The following is a 21,304-nucleotide window of genomic DNA, read 5'->3' as shown; positions in this document are numbered from 1 at the left end:
GACGTTTGGCAACTCGAACCTTCAGCTGCCTCCACAGATTTTCTATGGGATTAAGGTCTGGAGACTGGCTAGGCCACTCCAGGACCTTAATGTGCTTATTCTTGAGCCACTCCTTTGTTGCCTTGGCCGTGTGTTTTGGGTCATTGTCATGCTGGAATACCCATCCACGACCCATTTTCAATGCCCTGGCTGAGGGAAGGAGGCTCTCACCCAAGATTTGATGGTACATGGCCCCGTCCATCGTCCCTTTGATGCGGTGAAGTTGTCCTGTCCCCTTAGCAGAAAAACACCCCCAAAGCATAATGTTTCCACCTCCTTGTTTGACGGTGGGGATGGTGTTCTTGGGGTCATAGGCAGCATTCCTCCTCCTCCAAACACGACGAGTTGAGTTGATGCCAAAGAGCTCGATTTTGGTCTCATCTGACCACAACACTTTCACCCAGTTCTCCTCTGAATCATTCAGATGTTCATTGGCAAACTTCAGACGGGCATGTATATGTGCTTTCTTGAGCAGGGGGACTTTGCGGGCGCTGCAGGATTTCAGTCCTTCACGGCGTAGTGTGTTACCAATTGTTTTCTTGGTGACTATGGTCCCAGCTGCCTTGAGATCATTGACAAGATCCTCCCGTGTAGTTCTGGGCTGATTCCTCACCGTTCTCATGATCATTGCAACTCCATGAGGTGAGATCTTGCATGGAGCCCCAGGCCGAGGGAGATTTTTCAGTTATTTTTTGTTTCTTCCATTTGCGAATAATCGCACCAACTGTTGTCACCTTCTCACTAAGCTGCTTGGCGATGGTCTTGTAGCCCATTCCAGCCTTGTGTAGGTCTACAATCTTGTCCCTGACATCTTTGGAGAGCTCTTTGGTCTTGGCCATGGTGGAGAGTTTGGAATCTGATTGATTGATTGCTTCTGTGGACAGGTGTCTTTGATACAGGTAACAAACTGAGATTAGGAGCACTCCCTTTAAGAGTGTGCTCCTAATCTCAGCTCGTTACCTGTATAAAAGACACCTGGGAGCCAGAAATCTTTCTGATTGAGAGGGGGTCAAATACTTATTTCCCTCATTAAAATGCAAATCAATTTATAAAATTTTTGACATGCATTTTTCTGGATTTTGTTGTTGTTATTCTGTCTCTCACTGTTCAAATAAACCTACCATTACAATTATAGACTGATCATGTCTTTGTCAGTGGGCAAACATACAAAATCAGCAGGGGATCAAATACTTTTTTCCCACACTGTATGCATGTAAAGTGGGTAAAACAGTATGTAAACATTTTAAAGTGACCAGTGTTCAATGACTCTATATACATAGGGCAGCGGTCTCTAAGGTGCAGGGTAGAGTACCGGGTGTAAGTAGCCTTGCACAAGCCTTGGCTTGTGCAAACCTGAAACGGCTCATAGGGCAGGAGCCTATCTGCTGTTTCTGTAGCGCGATGCAGCTTGATGTACAAGTATAGCCCTTGGACAGGACTCTAGTCTATCGCAGGGCCTTACCCCCAATATATCTCCTTAATGCTGAGTACCGGGTGGTAGCCAGGTAATGACAGTGTCTGAGGTTCAAGGCAGGGTACTGGGCAGAGGCCGGCTAGTGGTGACTGTTTAATAGTCTGAAGGCCTGGAGATAGAAGCTGTTTATCAGTCTTTGATGCACCTGTACTGTCTCCGGCTTCTAGATGGTAGGCCGTGGCCCGGGTGGCTGGGGTCCTTGATGATCTTCTTGGCCTTCCTGTGACACCGGGTGCTGTAGATGTCCTGGAGGGCAGGCAGTGTGCCCCCGATGATGTGTTGGGCTGACCGCACCACCCTCTGGAGAGCCCTGCGGTTGTGGATGGTGCAGTTGCCGTACCAGGCGCTGGTACAACCCGATGACAGAATACTCTCAATCGTGCGTTGGTAGAAGTTCGTGAGGGTCTTGGGGGTCAAGTCAAGTTCTTCAGCCTTCTGAGGTTGAAGATGCACTGATGCGCCTTCTTCACCACACTGTCTGTGTGAAGGGACCACTTTATACATTTATTTTGGGTTTGTTTCCACCCTCATGATTGAAGAAGGAGAGTATCATTTCATACAAGCACATTTTTGTCCACTTTCCCTCTCCTCGCTGCCTTTCCTCGATTACCTTTGACCCTTTTCAAAAGGAGACTAGAGTGGACGCAGGAGTTAAGCAAACCAATTGAGAAAAGGAGAGGCAGCCAGGAGAGGGGAAAGTGGACGAAAATGTACTTGTATGAAATGAGACTCTCCTTCTCCAACGCGTGTCATCAGGCAAATAACGTTTAGAGGGTGGAACCCCAAAATAAATGTATAAAGTCATAAAAAATAAATGTAGCTAGTTGTGCAATACATTTTCTAGACAAAAGGATAAGTAACATATCGTTTTTTAATGTTTGCATGCATTCCTTCGAGAAAACAATAACTGATTCAAAGGGGGTGTGGCAGGACTCCGGTAGAATACGATTCTGCTTCCTCGACAAAAGGAGGCTATCGAGGAGGGGAGGACCGTCTTCGGTTTGCCTACAAACGAATTGAAACAACTCCTCGACCACAACACTTATCGGTTTCCGGGTCACGGAGGAGAGAGGACGGAGGAGACAAGGCGAAGGACAGACGGCGAAGGATGGACTTTTTCAAATGAGAAAAGGCCATTGAATTGATTGGGGAGCCCCGTTCTATTCATTCTATTTCTATGGTTGACATCCGGGACACGGTTAGTCCCCCCTGCCATGCAGACACGCGCTGACTCTCACTGTCTGTACGATGACATCACGGGGCATAGGAATGGCGGCTCTGGCTGATGGAGGAAAGAGCCAAAAGACCCTGAAACTTTACTTCTAACATCATTAAGAAGGATTCAAAATTGATTGAAGCAACATACGGCAATGGAATAGAACCAGAATAACTCGAATTCCGTTTGATTTTCTGTTCAATACCGACGTCCAGTCTCGGGAAGTTTACTACTGGCACTGCTGACTTGAGTCTAACGTTGTTAGTTAAGCTACCTACCTGGCTAGACAGCTAGCTAATAGCCTGTAGCTAGCTTGTTTAGCTAACGTTGGTATTAACGCCAGTCATTATTTAGTATAATTGTATTGATTGATACATTAATAATTATCCGAAATAATAAATCATTGTTCTAATTAGTCGGTACGTAATATTGCTACTAGGCTGGTTTCTGAGGACATTCACGAAGACCCATTCTTGCCATAGCTAGCTAACTACAGTAACACTTAGCTAAGCTGAGAAACTAGCAAAGCTAACCAGCAACGTCGCTCCTCTCTCGCCTTTTTTGAGTCCAGTTCTCACAAGTAAGGATAACAAAACAGCCAATTAGTCTGCTGATAGCGTACTTTTGATGCCATAATGGAAAGTTTAACATTAACTGATGTGGAGCAGAAGTATTACTCTGATTTGTTCGTTTATTGCGATACGGACAACACCAAGAAAGTGGCTTCCAACGGCAAAGTTCTTGACCTTTTCCGGGCGGCCCAACTACCCAGTGAGGTTGTCCTGCAGGTAACTTAGGCTACCTAAATTAAGCTAGCTAATGTATCAATCTGTAAAATGTGATAGATACATGTTGTATGTAGCGTGCTTGTTGACTGGTGAACGTGACAAGACACCTTTTACTAACGTTAGCCAGTTAGCAAAGTGAAAAGGAGCTTTGCAGCTGGCTAACTGCTAGCCAAGTATGCTTCCCAGAAGGAAGTTAGCAAGTTGCTAGCATTACACTTTCTACATGGGCAAACTGATGTCAATAGATATTCAACACCATATTTATTTTCAATGTTCTTCTAACTATCTTTATGCTTGATAGTCTTAACATTTGAATAATTAGCTACCTAGCTGTCAGTTAACAGTCGATAGCCTACTTCCTTCCTTGTGCATTTAATACTTTGTTGCTTGCTGGACTGGATACAAAGTTTACAATAATATTGTCCATATTATACGGACACAATCTTATTTGTATCACCTTGTTTCTATAGGTCCTTATCAATAAAACATAATACAGTGTAGAGCGTTCGATTGGGCTGCTGGGGGGCAAGGCAGCCCCCAACATCGTTATAAACGACAACTATGTGTCGTTTTCAAGGGATTGTTAAATAAATGTTTGAACTATTTGGTTTTAATATCACCTATTGAAGAACGTAGAAATACACATTTACGATTATTCCAAATGTTTTGCTCTATCAGAGTTAATCAGCAAGTAACTGCATGCTTAATCATGATCAGTAAACATCCATTGATCATGTATTTTCAGATAAGTGAGGGTAGCCTATCAATTTGGTATGTAGCTAAATGTTAAGAGCCCAGAAGTTTGGGCTGAACATTAATATGCGTCACTTGCGGTACGGTATCTTTAATATCAGCGAGAAATAATAATAAAGGAAAGGTTAAATTCATACACACCTTTTTTATAGGGTTAGTGTTCCCACACTGCCATATCTCCATGTTACAACGCGTGTTTACGGAAGACAGGGACCACCTGTGCTAATTAGCTATCTAGCAGGCTCCTAACACCTGTGTGTAACACAAGAAGGCCTCTAATTTGTAGTCACTGAAAAATACTGTCAGCTGCAACTGTGATAAAGCCGGTTAAAACATTTGTGAAATTATTTTGGTGTGATATAAAAGTAAAGGGATTTATGTTTCTAGAACCGTATCGCAATTGAGAATCGATTCATGTTTAGGTGGAGTATTTGGCTGTTTTGGCTGCCAGAGCCAGTCTACCTCTGAAAATAACATATAAGGTCCTTGGACCTTAAGAAATAACGGTAGGCTCCTTAAGAGTACATCTTGGGCTAGAGATAAATGTGCGTATTTGTTTTGCATGGAATAATATGAAATGTGTAATTCTGACTATGCTCTTCAAGAGGTGATTATATTACAACCAAATAGTTAACATTTATTGAACAATCCCTTGAAAACGGCACGCTGTTGTCAATGGTTTTATCTGAGCCGGGGGTCTCCTTGCCCCCCAGCAGGCAAATCGAACATGCTGCACCTTATTGTGACGGTTTATTGATAATGACCTATCCAAAAGTCAAAAGTGCTCATTTGAATGATTTATCAAATCCAAGATGTGAAGTCCGTATAATGTGCATTGTAGCACAGACTGAGTTACTTGAACATAGGAATGTTCAGCTTGCCTATTTCTTTGTATATTCATGCTATTATCAATTTATCCATTTGCGGGCTAACATCAACATTACTGTCACAGTTGAAGGATTGCTGGGCTGTCTTTCATTCAAAGTGTCAGTTATTGACCAGCTCAGTCTAATTCCTAAGCCACTTGTCCTGGTGTATAGAATTCATGTGATAGGAAGGGGTCTGTATTTCTGACTCACACTTTTGTTTTAAACATTTACTGTGTCTTTGCTATTTTGTGGGCCATGATTTCTTCCTCCTTCAGAAACACAAGACTAATAGTTTCTGCTATGGATGTTTAGTATACTGAAGAATAGGCTTTATACATGATCCATATCTAAGATGTGAAATGTTTCCTGGGTCAGTTTGACAGCCTATTTCCCATTGAAATGATGCTGACTCACTAGGCCTAGGCTTGTAACATAATTTCTTACCAACCTTGGTCTTACCTTATAGCACCGCAATGGTAAAGTCATATACCTCTCCAGATTCAGATCGTGCATGTCCCTTTTAGAAATGACAGGCCGTTTTGTGCAGACACAAGTCACATTGCTCAGTAAGCACACAAAGCAACAGCTTTCTTCCTGTGTTAGGAAGCAACGTCCTTGGAACTTTCTCTGTGAGAGACTGCAACATTCTCCCCCATTATAAACTATTTGGCACAAAACAGTAGTGCATTAACAGAATGAGTTTATATTGCTCTACAGTTGAAGTCGAAAGTTTACATACACTTAGGCTGGAGTCATTAAAACTTGTTTTTCAACCACTCCACACATTTCTTGTTAACAAACTATAGTTTTGGCAAGTCGGTTAGGACATCTACTTTGTGCATGACACAAGTCATTTTTCCAACTGTTGTTTACAGACAGATTATTTCACTTATAATTCACTGTATCACAATTCCAGTGGGTCAGAAGTTTACATACACTAAGTTGACTGTGCCTTTTAAACAGCTTGGAAGTTTCCAGAAAATTATGTCATAGCTTTAGAAGCTTCTGATAGGCTAATTGACATCATTTGAGTCAATTGGAGGTGTACCTGTGGATGTATTTAAAGGCCTACCTTCAAACTCAGTGCCTCTTTGCTTGACATCATGGGAAAATCAAAAGAAATCAGCCAAGACCTCCGAAAAAAGATTGTAGCCCTCCACAAGTCTGGTTCATCCTTGGGAGCAATTTCCAAACGCCTGAAGGTACCATGTTCATCTGTACAAACAATAGTACGCAAGTATAAACACCATGGGACCACGCAGCCGTCATACCGCTCAGGAAGGAGACGCGTTCTGTCTCCTAGAGATGAACGTTCGTTGGTGTGAAAAGTGCAAATCAATCCCAGAACAACAGCAAAAGACCTTGTGAAGATGCTGGAGGAAACCGGTACAAAAGTATCTATATCCACAGTAAAACGAGTCCTATATCGACATAACCTGAAAGGCCGCTCAGCAAGGAAGAAGCCACTGCTCCAAAACCGCCATAAAAAAGCCAGACTATGGTTTGCAACTGCACATGGGGACAAAGATCGTACTTTTTGGAGAAATATCCTCTGATCTGATGAAACAAAAATAGAACTGTTTGGCCATAATGACCATCGTTATGTTTGGAGGAAAAGGGGGGTTGCTTGCAAGCCGAAGAACACCATCCCAACCGTGAAGCACGGGGGTGGCAGCATCATGCTGTGGGGGTGCTTTGCTGCAGGAGGGACTGGTGCACTTCACAAAATAGATGGCATCAGGGGAAGGAAAATGATGTGGATATATTGAAGCAACATCTCAAGACATCAGTCAGGAAGTTAAAGCTTGGTCGCAAATTGGTCTTCAAAATGGACAATGAGCCCAAGCATACTTCCAAAGTTGTGGCAAAATGGCTTAAGGATAACAAAGTAAAGGTATTGGAGTGGCCGTTACACCAGCTCTGTCAGGAGGAATGGGCCAAAATTCACCCAACTTATTGTGGGAAGCTTGTAGAAGGCTACCCGAAACGTTTGACCCAAGTTAAACAATTTAAAGGCAATGCTACCAAATACTAATTGAGTGTATGCAAACTTCTGATGAAATAAATAAAAGCTGAAATAAATCATTCTCTCTACTATTATTCTGACATTTCATGTTCATAAAATAAAGTGGTGATCCTAACTGATCTAAGACAGGGAATTTTTACCTGGATTAAATGTCAGTAATTGTGAAAAACTGAGTTTAAATGTATTTGGGTAAGGTGTATGTAAACTTCCGACTTCAACTGTATGTTGATAATACTTTGTCTCAGATAACAGAGCTCTGTGGAGCCACTCGCCTGGGCCATTTTGGAAGAAGCCAGTTTTACATTGCACTGAAACTCATCGCTGTAGCCCAGTCTGGACTGCCTCTCCGGGTAGAGAGCCTAAATTCTGGTGAGTAAACATGTCTAGAATTCTCCATCTATTAGAAATGGACCCCTAAAATATGAGGCAGGGTATGGCACCGGACAATGTTTAAATCTTTGTTTGCCTTTGGTTTGGTGCGGTTTCAGTTAAAATCAACCTGACGATATTTAAGGGACAGTAGCATAGTCATGTGTTCTTTACAATGACATTTATTTGTCTTCAAACGTTGCAAGAGCATAGCTGTTTGCATAACTTCAAAGATGGAATAAGGATAGCCTACACTTACATTTACATTTACAATTACATTTTAGTCATTTAGCAGACGCTCTTATCCAGAGCGACTTACAGTTAGTGAGTGCATACATTATTTTTCATACTGGCCCCCCGTGGGAATCGAACCCACAACCCTGGCGTTGCAAACGCCATGCTCTACCAACTGAGCTACATCCCTGCCGGCCATTCCCTCCCTTACCCTGGACGACGCTGGGCCAATTGTGCGCCTCCCCATGGGTCTCCCGGTTAAGGGCTGGTACCACGGTTAAGGGCTGGTACCACGGTTAAGGGCTGGTCTTTGTGGTATATGGCCAATATACCACGGCTAAGGGCTGTTCTTTGTGGTATATGGCCAATATACCACGGCTAAGGGCTATGTCCCAACGAACAGCCCTTAGCCGTGGTATATTGGCCATATACCACACCTTCTCGGGCCTTATTGCTTAATCATAGCAATCAAAACAAGTTACATCGAAATCCATTGATGGAAAATGTCTTGGGCTAGACATTTTTGCTAAACCTGGCAACCCTGACTCAAAGGCAGTCCTTCGATATAAAGTTGTGTTTGACGAAAATTAAAACGTGTCAGTTTGTCGCTTTCACGAGGTTGGAGTACTAACATGTTCAACTACATAAAAGATTGGCTCAAATCTAGGTTGTGCCTTTCCTTTACATTTCGAGAAAATTAACAACTAAGGAATAATTTTTCACTTCTCTCATTGACTAGTGAAATGTTACAGTGTTGATCAAAGCCTCGTGTAACGAACCTACACAACTGTCAGGAAAGCCTCAATGCTTCACATTCGTTTCCCCATCACTATGCATTCCTGATTGTATTATCTGTTCAGATAAAAGAGTATGAAAGAACCAATCATTTACCTACCACAAATAATGTGTCGACCTCCTTCACAGCTCACGGTTTACTTACCAACTTCTTCCCTGATTTGGGGTTGGTTAAATGTGGAAGACGCATTTCGGTTGAATGCATTCAGTTGTGCAACTGACTAGGTATCCCCTTTCCCATTTTGAATCAATGGACACATAGTAGGGCCAAGACAATACAAGTGTCGTGATACTCGTTAGTATCGTGGCAAGGAAACAAAACACCAAGCAGATTTAACTTCTTTAGGAAAACAGCCCCAATGTTGGAAACAAATATCCTTATGTTGTCATCCAGAGTCACATTTATTTATTTTCCGAACTACATCCCCCTTAGCGTTTTTCCTATTTTGTTGCATTACAACCTGTAATTTAAATGGATTTTTATTTGGATTTCATGTAATGGACATACACAAAATAGTCCAAATTGGTGAAGTGAAATGAAAATAATAATTTGTTTCAAAAAAACAAATAACGGAAAAGTGGTGTGTGCATATGTATTCACCCCCTTTGCTATGAAGCACCTAAATAAGATCTGGTGCAACCAATTACCTTCAGAAGTCACATAATTAGTTAGATTGCACACAGGTGGACTTTAAGTGTCACATGATCTCAGTGTATATATACACCTGTTCTGAAAGGCCCCAGAGTCTGCAACACCACTAAGCAAGGGGCACCACCAAGCAAGCGGCACCATGAAAACCAAGGAGCTCTCCAAACAGGTCAGGGACAAAGCTGTGTAGAAGTACAGATCAGGGTTGCGTTATAAAAAAATATCTGAAACTTTGAACATCCCACAGAGCACCATTAAATCCATTATAAAAAAATTGAAAGAATATGACACCACAACAAACCTGCCAAGAGAGGGCCGCCCACCAAATCTCACAGACCAGGCAAGGAGGGCATTAATCAGAGAGGCAACAAAGAGACCAAAGATAACCCTGAAGGAGCTGCAAAGCTCCACAGCGGAGATTGGAGTATCTGTCCATAGGACCACTTTAAGCTGTACACGCCACAGAGCTGGGTTTTACGGAAGAGTGGCCAGAAAAAAAGCCATTGCTTAGAGAAAAAAATAGGCAAACACGTTTGGTGTTTGCCAAAAGGCGTGTGGGAGACTCCTCAACCATATGGAAGAAGGTACTCTGGTCAGATGAGACTAAAATTGAGCTTTTTGGTCATCAAGGAAAACGCTATGTCTGGCGCAAACCCAACACCTCTCATCACCCCGAGAACACCATGTTTTTCATTGGCAGGGACTGGGAAACTGGTCAGAATTGAAGGAATGATGGATGGCGCTAAATACAGGGAAATTCATGAGGGAAACCTGTTTCAGTCTTCCAGAGATTTGAGACTGGGACGGAGGTTCACCTTCCAGCAGAACAATGACCCTAAGCATACTGCTAAAGCAACACTTGAGTGGTTTAAAAGGAAACATTTAAATGTCTTGGAATGGCCTAGTCAAAGCCCAGACCTCAATCCAATTGAGAATCTGTGGTATGACTTAAAGATTGCTGTACACCAGCAGAACCCATCCAACTTGAAGGAGCTGGAGCAGTTTTGCCTTGAAGAATGGGCAAAAATCCCAGTGGCTAGAAGTGCCAAGCTTATAGAGACATACCCCAAGAGACTTGCAGCTGTAATTGCTGCAAAAGGTGGGTCTACAACATATTGACTTTGGGGGGGTAAATAGTTATGCACGCTCAAGTTTTCTGTTTTTTTATCTTATAATTGGCCTAAAATACAAATGAGGTGTGTTTAGGTATTGAACTGAATTTTCTCCCTAGAGATGAGCTGTTTTTAAATGCATAATATACTGTCAAAACATGGAGGATACGTGCATCAGTTATGCGAGTCACCCAAGTCTCATATCTGAGTCTATTAATAAGCAACAGGATGCAAAGATATGGATGGATCAGAGGTAGAGCATTAGTGTGAGTTTGCAGGAAATAAAGGCATCCCTGTAGGGTTTAAGATACAGGAGAAGAATAGAGACTTAAGTCAACAGGAAATTGCACAACCCAAACGGGATGCTGGGCCAGTGAGATTGGAGGAAAAGACTCAAAGTTGCCCAGAACATGAATATTTTTGTATATAAAATTGTTTTAACCCCCCCCCCCCCCAAACACACACACACACACACACACTCACACACATTTGACAAAACAGTCTTTTAGTATTAAGGAGGCGTCTCTTTTTCTAAACAATGTAGTGGTCTTTCTTTCCTTTAACCCACCACCTTAACCCACTTTCAATTGGGATGGTTTGGGATGAGTTTGACTGCAGAGTGAAGGAAAAGCAGCCAACAAGTGCTCAGCATATATGGGAACTCCTTCAAGACTGTTGGAAAAGCATTCCTCATGAAGCTGGTTGAGAGAATGCCAAGAGTGTGCAAAGCTGTCATCAAGGCAAAGGGTGGCTACTTTGAAGATTCTCAAATATAAAATATATTTGGATTTGTTTAACTTTTTTGCTTACTACATGATTCCATATGTGTTATTCCATAGTTTTGATGTCTTCACCATTATTCTACAATGTAGAAAATAGTAAAAATAAAGAAAAATCCTTGAATGAGTAGGTGTGTCCAAACTTTTGACTGGTACTGTACGTTAAGTCAGTTTACTAACACTTAACTTGATCTGGTTAATAATGCAGCTAAAAAACAAATGTGGTTATCAATATCAACACTTTTGTTGTGATAAGCCATGCTAGACTACAACAACGGACCATTCAAGCCCATAGTCAAGACAACTAGCTGGAGGGGATTTGAGGCAGTGCTGTTATCTAATAGTGTTTCTCATCCACAGTCAAGGACTTGCCTCTGCCTCGCTTTGTTGTGGCCAAAAATGAGCAGGAGGCCAGACACACAGCCATGTACCCCGACTTGGAGAACCAGGGGCCTTACCAGGGTGTGATTCCACGACCCCCGGGCCGAGGGCAGGTCAAGAAGGTGTCTGCCCACGAGGTCATCCAGCCCTGTGTGCCCACAGTAGAACCACAGGTCAGTCATAATAATTATTCCCCTCTGGAGATGTAGGCTAGATATCATGCCCAATAAGAGCTGTTATTTTTATAGTGCTGAAAGCCTACATGTTGGCAAAGGCAAGGCAAGAAACATTTATCTTATCAACAGATCTCTGGTGGAGAAATGCATTTGATGCAAAACAATTTGTATTATATCAATTTTTAAAGAGTAGTACTGTAACTCTGACAGATCTAACTTTGATTAAACATTGTATGTCTATCTAATGTTATTTACCCCTCTCTGCAGCCCGACACCACTTCTCCAGTGGTGTCTCCCAACCAGTCCCCTCCCACCTCGCCCCATGCCTGGAGGAAGCACAAACGGCAGGCCAGCGGGGGGAACTTAGAGAGACCTCCTGTGGTGGTGGCAGGTGCTGTCTGGACACCTTTCAGAGAAGCACAATCAGGTACACACTACTCTGCAAACTGTATCCTCTGCGAAGATGACAATCTGGCAATGTTTCAGTTGGAGATGTCCAATAATGCATCTTATTGACTTTCACCATCCTGCAACTATGGCATGTCTTAAATAAATGAGAGGTTCAGCCAATAAACATAAATGTTTTGTTTCCTGACAATGATGTTGATGTCATACAGTGCCGTGAAAAAGTATTTGCCCCCTTTCTAATTGTAGCTACTTTTGCATATTGTTTTTATATTTATCTTTTATCTTTTTTCTCCCCAATTTCGTGGTATCCAATTGGTAGTTAGTCTTGTCCCATCGCTGTACAGACATGGGAGAGGTGAAGGTCGAGAGCCGTGCGTCCTCCGAAACACAACCCAACCGAGCCGCACTGCTTCTTGACACAATGCCCGCTTAACCCAGTAGCCAGCCGCACCAATGTGTCGGAGGAAACACCGTACACCTGGCGGCCGTGTCAGCGTGCACTGCGCCCAGCCCGCCAAAGGAGTCGCTAGTGTGCGATGGGACAAGAACATCCCTGCTGGCCAAACCCTCCCCTAACCTGGACGACGCTGGGCCAATTGTGCGCCACCCCATGGGTCTCCCGGTTGCGGCCGGCTGCGACAGAGCCTGGACTCGAACCAGACTTTTGCATATTTTTTATACTAAATGTTATCAGATCTTCAACCAAAGCCTAATATTAGATAAAGGGAACCTGAGTGAACAAATAACACAACAATTACGTACTTATTTCATTTATTTCATAAACAAAGTTGTCCAAAAAGTTATACTTTTGACTCTTCGGTCCATAGAACATTCTTCCAAGAGTCTTGATGATCATCCAGGTGCTTCCAGGTGCTTTTTGGCAAACTTAAGTCAACTTTTTGGATCAGATGGGTCCCATTTATGTCAGGTGAAAACCAAACACTTCATTCCACAGTAAGAACCTCATACCAACGGTCAAGCGTGGTGGTAGTGTGATGGTTTGGGGATGCTTTGCTGCCTCAGGACCTGGACAACTTGCCTTAATAGAAGGAACCATAAATTCTGCTCTGTGTCAGGGAATTGTACAGGAGAATGACAGGCCATCCGTCTGTGAGCTGAAGCGCAACTGTGTCATTCAGCAAGACAATGATCCAAAACACACAATCAAGTCTACATGAAAATGGTTAAAAAGCAACACATCTGAAGTTTTGGAATGGCCTAGTCAAAGTCCAGACCTAATCCCAATTGAGATGTTGTTGCATGAGCAGTTCATGCTTGAAAACCCACAAATGTTGCTGAGTTAAAGCAGTTCTGCATGCAAGAGTGGGCCAAAATTCCTCCACAGCAATGTGGGAGACTGATTAACAACTACAGGAAGCATTTTGTTGCAGTCATTGGCACTAAAGGTGGCACAACTAGTTATTGAGTGTAAGGGGACAATTACTTTTTCACACAGGGGAATTAGGTGTTGCAGAACTTATTTTTTAATGAAATAAATCAAATAAGTATCAATTTTGTTATATGTAAACAAGTTCCCTTTATCTAATATTAGGTTTTGGTTGAAGATCTGATAACATTCAGTATCAAAAATAGAGAAAATCAGAAAGGGGGCAAATACTTTTTCACGGCACTGTAAGTGTCTCTGTAGTCCTTCAGCAGTTCTTGAGTATGCTCTCTGCTGTAGCTAGAAAGATCTTTGTGTAATCTAATTGCCCTGTCTGAGGCTGTGTAACTATCCTCTCTCCATAGGACCTGTGGTGGCAGGTGATGGGATGTGGTCTGCCCACTCACCTCCCCCCGTTCAGGAAAGCTGGGTCAGTTTGAAAGATACTCATCCCCCCTCCAGCACACTGCCACCAATGCATCTCTCGCCGGTCCAGGTAGTGCAGCAAATGCTTCCATGGACCTGTCATCTCTCTCACGTAATGGCTTAAAGGCAGAGATGGAGCTTTAGCTTAACTTCTTGTCTAGCCTACTTCACTAGATGCTCTATTTTGATGGCTTCAGTTTCCCCCTCATAAAAATACATATTTCACTGCAATAAATCAGGAACAGTTCTGTGTCCAAACAAGCAAGATTCACTGTAAGTGGGTTGAGGTATTTGAAAACGAACACTTGCAAACCCTCTTCTGCTACTCTTCTGTTTATTTCCCATTGTCCCACAGTCTGTGTATTCATTGCCTATTAGTACTATCACGACTCTTCCAAAGGATTGTTTCAATCTGTTATTTTCCTCTAAATGTTTCACTTGGCTGCCTTTAGGAGAACTCTTCGATACGAACGGTTGCGTCTGTTGCTACAGCCAATGAAATCCAAAGACAGTCCAGTAGTGGTTATGACGACCCCTGGAAAATCACAGACGAGCAGAGACAGTATTACATCAATCAGTTCAAGACCATCCAGCCCGACCTCAACGGTTTCATTCCTGGTAAGTAGAGTGAGCTTTGTCTGAAATAGGGTTGTAACTTTCCCAACATTCCCAGGTTTTCCATAAATCCTGGTTGGAGGATTCTTGGAATCTGCAGGGAATGAGCAGGACATCAGGAATCTTCCAACCAGGATTGCTGGCAAACCAGGGAATTTAAGGAAAGTTACAGGAATTTTGCAACCCTAGTTTGGAACCACCTTTTACACTTGTTCCTGTTAAAGGTTACAGGGACTCTGGCTGTTACACTACAGTGATTGACCTATCACTAACTGACCTTTTCCCTTTGTCTATATTTCAGGTTCTGCCGCAAAAGAGTTTTTCACAAAATCAAAGCTACCTATTCTTGAACTATCCCACATTTGGTAAGTATTCAAAGGTGTACTATTGGCTTTAGGTGAGATATGTAATGATGAAATTATATTAGTTTTAATCCAGGAAGCAATACTAAAGAATGGAAAATATAACCTTCAATAACTCCTCTTCAATGAATGAATTTGGCTACCTCTTGCTCAGTTAATGAGTTCACAAGGGATTCCAGCAGTTTGCAATGCATGAGTGGGTTTTTACATAAAACATTTTTTCTCACATTCTTTGCATTACAGGGAGCTGTCAGATTTTGATAAAGACGGGGCGTTGACACTGGATGAGTTCTGTGCTGCATTTCATCTGGTTGTTGCTAGGAAAAATGGCTATGACCTTCCCGAAAAGCTGCCGGAGAGTCTTATGCCAAAGCTTATTGACTTGGATGACTCAGCAGGTAATAGCTTGTACTCTCCTACTGCTATATATTCAGAATCTGTCAAAATCTGGCCTGGGGGACCATCTGCTGCAGACAGTTGATTTATGAAACACGGAGAGAAATAAGTGTGATTGAATGGAACAGTCATCCTGATGGTATAAATGTTCCATGTTCTAGAGGTTCCAGACCAGGCCCCTGATGTGGGCTACTCGGGCTCCCCCGTGGAGGTGACCCCCAACAAGTCCCCCATGCCCTCACTCAACCAGACCTGGCCTGATCTCAACCAGGGCAACGAGGTTGGACACAGCATCACCCCATGTTATCACTGTAGAAATGGACATAGTTGAACTTTTGCCATTCAAGCATTTTGTAAATGACTTCTCAATTAAGTGATCAAAAAGGCTCTTTCCATTGTGAGGTGTTAGTACCTATCCTCTTGCAGGACTTTCCTGATTCAGTACCTTTCTTATCCGTTTCTGAGAAACACCACTTAGTACTTACTTAATTTACATACTGTAGCTGTTTTGTCAGAAAGCTGCAATTGTTGATATTCTCAATCAGTCCCAAAGTCAGTTTGCTCCATTTCCGTTTAGCTAGTTATCACTAACCAGGTTTCAGCCAACATCCATCCCATCCTCACTACTAATGGATGATATGTGATGATAAATGCAGTTCATCACCCCTCCTGTGGGAGAGCAGTGGGGTTTGTAACTGGGTTGGGAATCATCCTGTGTGTGATGATCCATTGAAATGCCTGTGGTGCTGATTTATTTCTGCTCTGTCTCTCTAGCAGTGGGAGACTTTTAGTGAACGCTCCTCCAGCTCACAAACTCTGACCCAATTTGATTCTAACATTGCACCAGCTGACCCTGTAAGTCAATCACTTAGTTTGCCTGTTTCAGTATTAATTATGATATTAACCCTTGGCCCCTTGAGATCTCTCTCTTAGAGTGCATGTACTTAATTCTACTGAATCTGCCCCAACACCGGTGTCAATGTGATTTTGCTTGCTTAGCTTATTGGATACTCTACTTTTTTTCTGTCCCATATTAAGAATATGACATTGTGGGCTCTACAATATATTTATTTATTTCACCTTTATTTAACTAGGCAAGTCAAGGTCCGGTCTATTTGATAATTTATAGCAGTATGAAACATATTTTCCATATCTTCTGGTTTATTAAATCTGCATAATTGCCACACATATAAGCCTTTTCTAACCTTATAAACTGTTCTGACAGTATGAAAATAGTTATCTTTACAGCCAGAAGGGGAATGGATAGATTCCTTAAGGCATTATTATTGTGAGCTAATGATCAAACAAGACACATTTGTCCTTACAGGATACAGCTATTGTCCACCCTGTTCCCATTCGCATGACCCCAAGCAAGATCCATATGCAAGAGATGGAGCTGAAGAGAACCGGAAGTGGTAAGATAGTTTCCCCATATGATAAGAGCGCGTAAACATACACTGAGCTCTGTCCTCTAAAGCAGTGTTCACTTTTGAGACTCCAACTAGCAACTCTCCAGAATTTTACTGGGAAGTAGTGAAGGGACCTTCTTCTTAAAAAAAATAAAATAAATACTGTTAAGGGAATTTACTGTTTTTCTTTCTCATTCCTGCAGACCACACACATCCTACCAGTCCTCTGATGGCTAAACCACCTGAGCTCTCTGAAGAAACCAAGCTTGCCACCTCTATGAAGTTTGTAACTGCTAACTCTGGTAAGTGTCAAGGGATGTGTCATTATCATAAAGAACTTAGGACCGTGGCAATTTGTAGGTAGATCTATTGTAGAAAATATGTCATGTGACCATAATTATATTGCATTTCCTTGAGGCATGGTTTAACATACAATACTCATATTTTCTCTCCTAAAGGTGATGGTTATAGCAGTTCAGATTCATATACTTCAGATCAAGACCCAATTACAAGTGTTGTAACAAGACAAAGGTAAGTTGGTCTCAATGTCTGGCGATAATAGATGCTTTGTTTATTGAAGAGCTTTTGAACATTAAGCTCACTAGCTGTGTTGTCTGCGTTGTAGGTCTAATTCTGGGACCTCTCCTGAAGGTCTAAAGGTGGTGGCTGCCCCCCCACCACCCCCTCCCAGACCCAACGCCTCCCACTCCCGCTCCTCCTCGCTAGACATGAACAGAAACTTTGCCGCTCACCCCACAGGGCCACAGCAATCCGGAGTCGTGGCCTGCCCTCCAGCCATACCTCCTAGACCACTACCCACGCAGGTAGAAAGCCAAAACATAAGTCAATTTCATAGCAGAAGAGATGTTGCCTCCTCTGGGTAGTCTTTTATAGGAAATGTACATATTGAAATGCTGAAATCTCCTCACTTTGTCTTTATCTTGTTCGTACGCTCTTCACTCTACACAGACTACTTAAAGTCATTTAGCATGTATTCTCCAGTTCAAGGTTGTTTTCAACATGCAGTGTTAAGTCTGAACTCTGTCTATCCTATCCCCTTTGTCCCCAGACCTCTGGTCCACATAGTGGGCATCGCTCAGATGAGGGCCTGGCAACTCACTCCACTACCTCGCCCCAGCAGATCCCAGAGCAGCCCAACTTCGCTGACTTCAGTCAGTTCCAGGCATTTGCTGCCTCAGATCAGCCCAGTGACGACGAGGAGAAGCACCCAGAGAGTCTGCCAGTGAGTCAGACATACAGTACAATACAGAACCTGTTCTATCAGCTGTGCTCTGTGATAAGAAAAGAGACAGACTGTGTGTGCTCCGTTCACAGGGAGAGAAGTCTACAGAAGGGGCTGGGCCTTTGAGAACTGTGAAGATTGACAACCAGGAAGAGAGAGCTGCAGCTACTGTGAACTCTGTAAGTAGTGGACTTACTGAGACCATGATGCCAATACTGGGGGCCTAAATGTCCTGATTTGTTCAGATGATTTCTACAGTATGTTTGTTTTTTCCCTGTCAGGCCAAAGGGTCCATCATGGCCCCCCCACCCAAGCCTGTCCGCCGGAGACTGAAGTCCGAGGACGAACTCCAGGATGAGGCCCTCCCCCCGAAGTCTAACGTCATAGCCACTGTTCTAGCTACACTGCCATCCATTCCCAGGTAGGAACAGGGGTTTCAAAGGAATCTGAATAGTGACTGGTCTGTGGTTGTTGATTATACATTAAAGTTTGTAATTGACATTAGCAACGAAATGAAAATCCCTTGAATACTTTTTACAGGTCTATTGGTAAGGATAAAAAAGCAATTCAAGCCTCTATCAGAAGAAACAAGGAAACCAACACAGTCTTGGCCAGACTCAACAGTGAATTACAGCAACAGCTAAAGGTATAGGAGTGATCACAAAAATACATGCATGTGAGCTACTGTTACTAAAATGAACCTGATGCTTGTTTTGGAAAATGTTATCTTCACGAAATCAAAGTCTTTAACAAGGTTAAACTTTAGTCCTTTAATTTTAATTTGAGGGTTGTTTATCTTGTTGTTTTTAATTCATAGGACTTACTAGAAGAGAGGATATCTTTGGAGGTTCAACTGGAACAGCTCAGACCATTTTCCCATTTGTAACCTGTGTGTGTGAGGAGGACAAGTCCATGAGAGAAGATAGGAGAGACCTGAAGAGGCCTTTTGTGTGATGCACATGTTGTTTCCCTCTATCTCCACTGGCCACTCCCTCTGCATTCTGCTGTCCCTTCTGTGGGAACCAGATGGGCTGTCTGACTGGCGGTCTGACTGACTGACTGGCGGTCTGACTGACTGGCTGGCAGTCTGTCTGACTGGCGGTCTGTCTGTCTGTCTGTCTGTCTGTCTGACTGGCGGTCTGTCTGACTGGCGGTCTGTCTGACTGGCGGTCTGTCTGACTGACTGACTGGTGGTCTGTCTGACTGACTGACTGGTGGTCTGTCTGTCTGACTGACTGACTGGCGGTCTGACTGACTGACTGACTGACTGGCGGTCTGACTGACTGACTGGCGGTCTGACTGACTGACTGGCGGTCTGTCTGACTGACTGGCGGTCTGTCTGACTGACTGGCGGTCTGTCTGACTGACTGGCGGTCTGTCTGACTGACTGGCGGTCTGTCTGACTGACTGGCGGTCTGTCTGACTGACTGGCGGTCTGTCTGACTGACTGGCGGTCTGTCTGACTGACTGACTGACTGGCGGTCTGTCTGACTGACTGACTGACTGACTGACTGACTGACTGACTGACTGGCGGTCTGTCTGACTGACTGACTGGCGGTCTGTCTGACTGACTGACTGTCTGGCGGTCTGTCTGACTGACTGGCGGTCTGTCTGACTGACTGGCGGTCTGTCTGTCTGACTGACTGACTGGCGGTCTGTCTGACTGACTGATTGGCGGTCTGACTGACTGACTGACTGGCGGTCTGTCTGACTGACTGGCGGTCTGTCTGACTGACTAGCTGACTGACTGGCGGTCTGTCTGACTGTCTGGCGGTCGCTCTCATCAGACAGAGAACAGTCTTTCCAAAGGGGCTGGGATGGGAATGTTACAAATATTGGCACTTTTATTTATCAAAGAAATAACAAAGATGATTGTAGACGTCAATCCCTTATACTATAGCACAGGCCCCGAGGCCAGGCGGACAGGCACTGAACTGGAACTTGAGTCATGGGGTACTGAAGGCCGAGTTCCCTCCCCGATTCTTCCCCATGATGACAAGTGTCCAGTAGAGGAGCACTCTGTGGTCTGCCTGTGCTGTGTGTGGGCCTGATCGCCTGGGGCCTGTCGAGGACAGATAATCATGCCAGTGAAGGCATTGGGAGAGGAGAGGGGAGGAGTCTATAGGAGATTATTCTCTATCCTGGAGCGCCTTGGACTGATCATGTGACAGGAATTCATTCATGTTCCAGTTTATTACAGCATCCCACTACGTGGAGGTCTATTCTGTCCATGTGCATCTCTGTGTATACGTGTGTGTACTGTATGTATGGTGTGTGTGTGTGTGTGTGTGTGTGTGTGTGTGTGTGGATTTATGTGGGCAGGCAATGGTTACATAAACGGCATGATGAAACGAGTGTATGTATGCATTTTTTTCTTCTTCCACTAGTCTTCTGCAATTTAATCTGTAACAAAATGAGCTGTGTTACTATGTAAAGTGATTGACCCCCAGATGACAGACCACTTTTTTGTTTTCGCTCCTGGCTCTGTAGTTGCTCATGCTGACGCTGCCTGTGCCTCCCACGGAACATAATCTGAATCAGTCCTGCCCCAAACACAAAGTTCCCTGTGAGATATGATAACCAACTATGGAAGTGAGACCTGAATGGAACGACTGCACTTTTCCCCCGTTTTTTCTTTTTGTCCTGCATGTTGTTCATGCTCTTATCTAGTATGAAGACGGCGCTTAAATACAAACCACTTGATTTCTACCTGTATACTGTATCTTACCTAGTCTGACATTTGTGTTGGTACTTACACCTTGTATAACGGTCTATTTTTGTTTTCCTGGAACTTCCTGTGTTTTCTTAACCTGTCCTCAAAAGCCTTACTCCTGGCGTTCAGGTTTCCGCTGTAATCTATTCTCCCTGTATTGAACCAAGTTGAGCCTTCTTTTCCCTGCTGTTCAGGTTGATGTACTGTATAAGGGGTATGTTGTATATTGTATATGATACACACCTTTTGATCTCATATGTACATTTGCATTAATTGCTGATTAACAGCAAATATTCTATTTAATTGCTTATATTATGGCTGTGTGATCATAGATGTTTAACTGCATGGATGTATCTGCAGAATGAACTAGCAGCTGTGTGATTTTTACACAAAATAAAAATGGCACAATATTTTAACAGCCTTTTTCCAGTACTCTTCTTTTTTGTATTGCTGATTTGACTCAGGCAGTCACAAGGAAGAACTTACAAACATGTGTATTGCTACATTTTAACACTTGATATCAATTTATGCATTCCAGTCTGACATCCAAGATAACTTCTCCTCTGATGTAACATTTCTCAAGTAAAATATATATAGTATGTATAAGCTAGAAGTATAAGCCTAAGTGTTGTTGTCCATTAGTTTACTCCAATTAGGGGAAGGGTGGTAGGGATAGGGGGAAAAAAAT

General features: G+C 43.2%; 1 protein-coding gene across 3 annotated transcripts; it reads left to right on the top strand.

The window, feature by feature from the left end:
* The first annotated feature begins 2,773 nt into the window (after nt 1-2,773).
* Nucleotides 2,774-21,032, top strand: LOC311108660 (ralBP1-associated Eps domain-containing protein 1-like). Of its 3 annotated transcripts, none has more exons than XM_084151355.1 (19): nt 2,774-3,517; nt 7,411-7,534; nt 11,464-11,657; nt 11,928-12,087; nt 13,818-13,882; nt 14,331-14,496; nt 14,795-14,858; nt 15,099-15,253; nt 15,413-15,531; nt 16,026-16,106; nt 16,579-16,666; nt 16,864-16,962; nt 17,119-17,191; nt 17,286-17,484; nt 17,730-17,903; nt 17,996-18,082; nt 18,185-18,324; nt 18,444-18,549; nt 18,721-21,032. In XM_084151355.1, the coding sequence occupies exons 1-19, from the start codon at nt 3,365-3,367 to the stop codon at nt 18,787-18,789; spliced, it is 2,316 nt and encodes a 771-aa protein (XP_084007481.1). In that variant the 5' UTR covers nt 2,774-3,364; the 3' UTR covers nt 18,790-21,032. The 3 variants fall into 3 exon arrangements, with proteins under 3 accessions (XP_084007481.1, XP_084007480.1, XP_084007482.1); XM_084151354.1 differs by having other exon boundaries at nt 13,818-13,948; XM_084151356.1 differs by lacking the exon at nt 16,026-16,106 and having other exon boundaries at nt 13,818-13,948.
* The last annotated feature ends 272 nt before the right edge of the window (nt 21,033-21,304 follow it).

Source organism: Coregonus lavaretus (genome assembly GCF_964263955.1).
Source record: "Coregonus lavaretus genome assembly, chromosome: 33".
Classification (NCBI taxonomy): Eukaryota; Metazoa; Chordata; class Actinopteri; order Salmoniformes; family Salmonidae; genus Coregonus; species Coregonus lavaretus.
Note: the sequence above shows the minus strand (reverse complement) of the source record. Positions and strands in the feature narration are given on the sequence as shown.

Coding starts and splice junctions, on each gene's coding strand:
- LOC311108660 (XM_084151354.1), top strand. CDS start 3,365: ATGGAAAGTTTAACATTAACTGATGTGGAGCAGAAGTATTACTCTGAT. Junction 14,859..15,098: donor CTTGAACTATCCCACATTTG/GTAAGTATTCAA, acceptor TTTGCATTACAG/GGAGCTGTCAGATTTTGATA. Junction 18,550..18,720: donor AATTACAGCAACAGCTAAAG/GTATAGGAGTGA, acceptor TTTAATTCATAG/GACTTACTAGAAGAGAGGAT.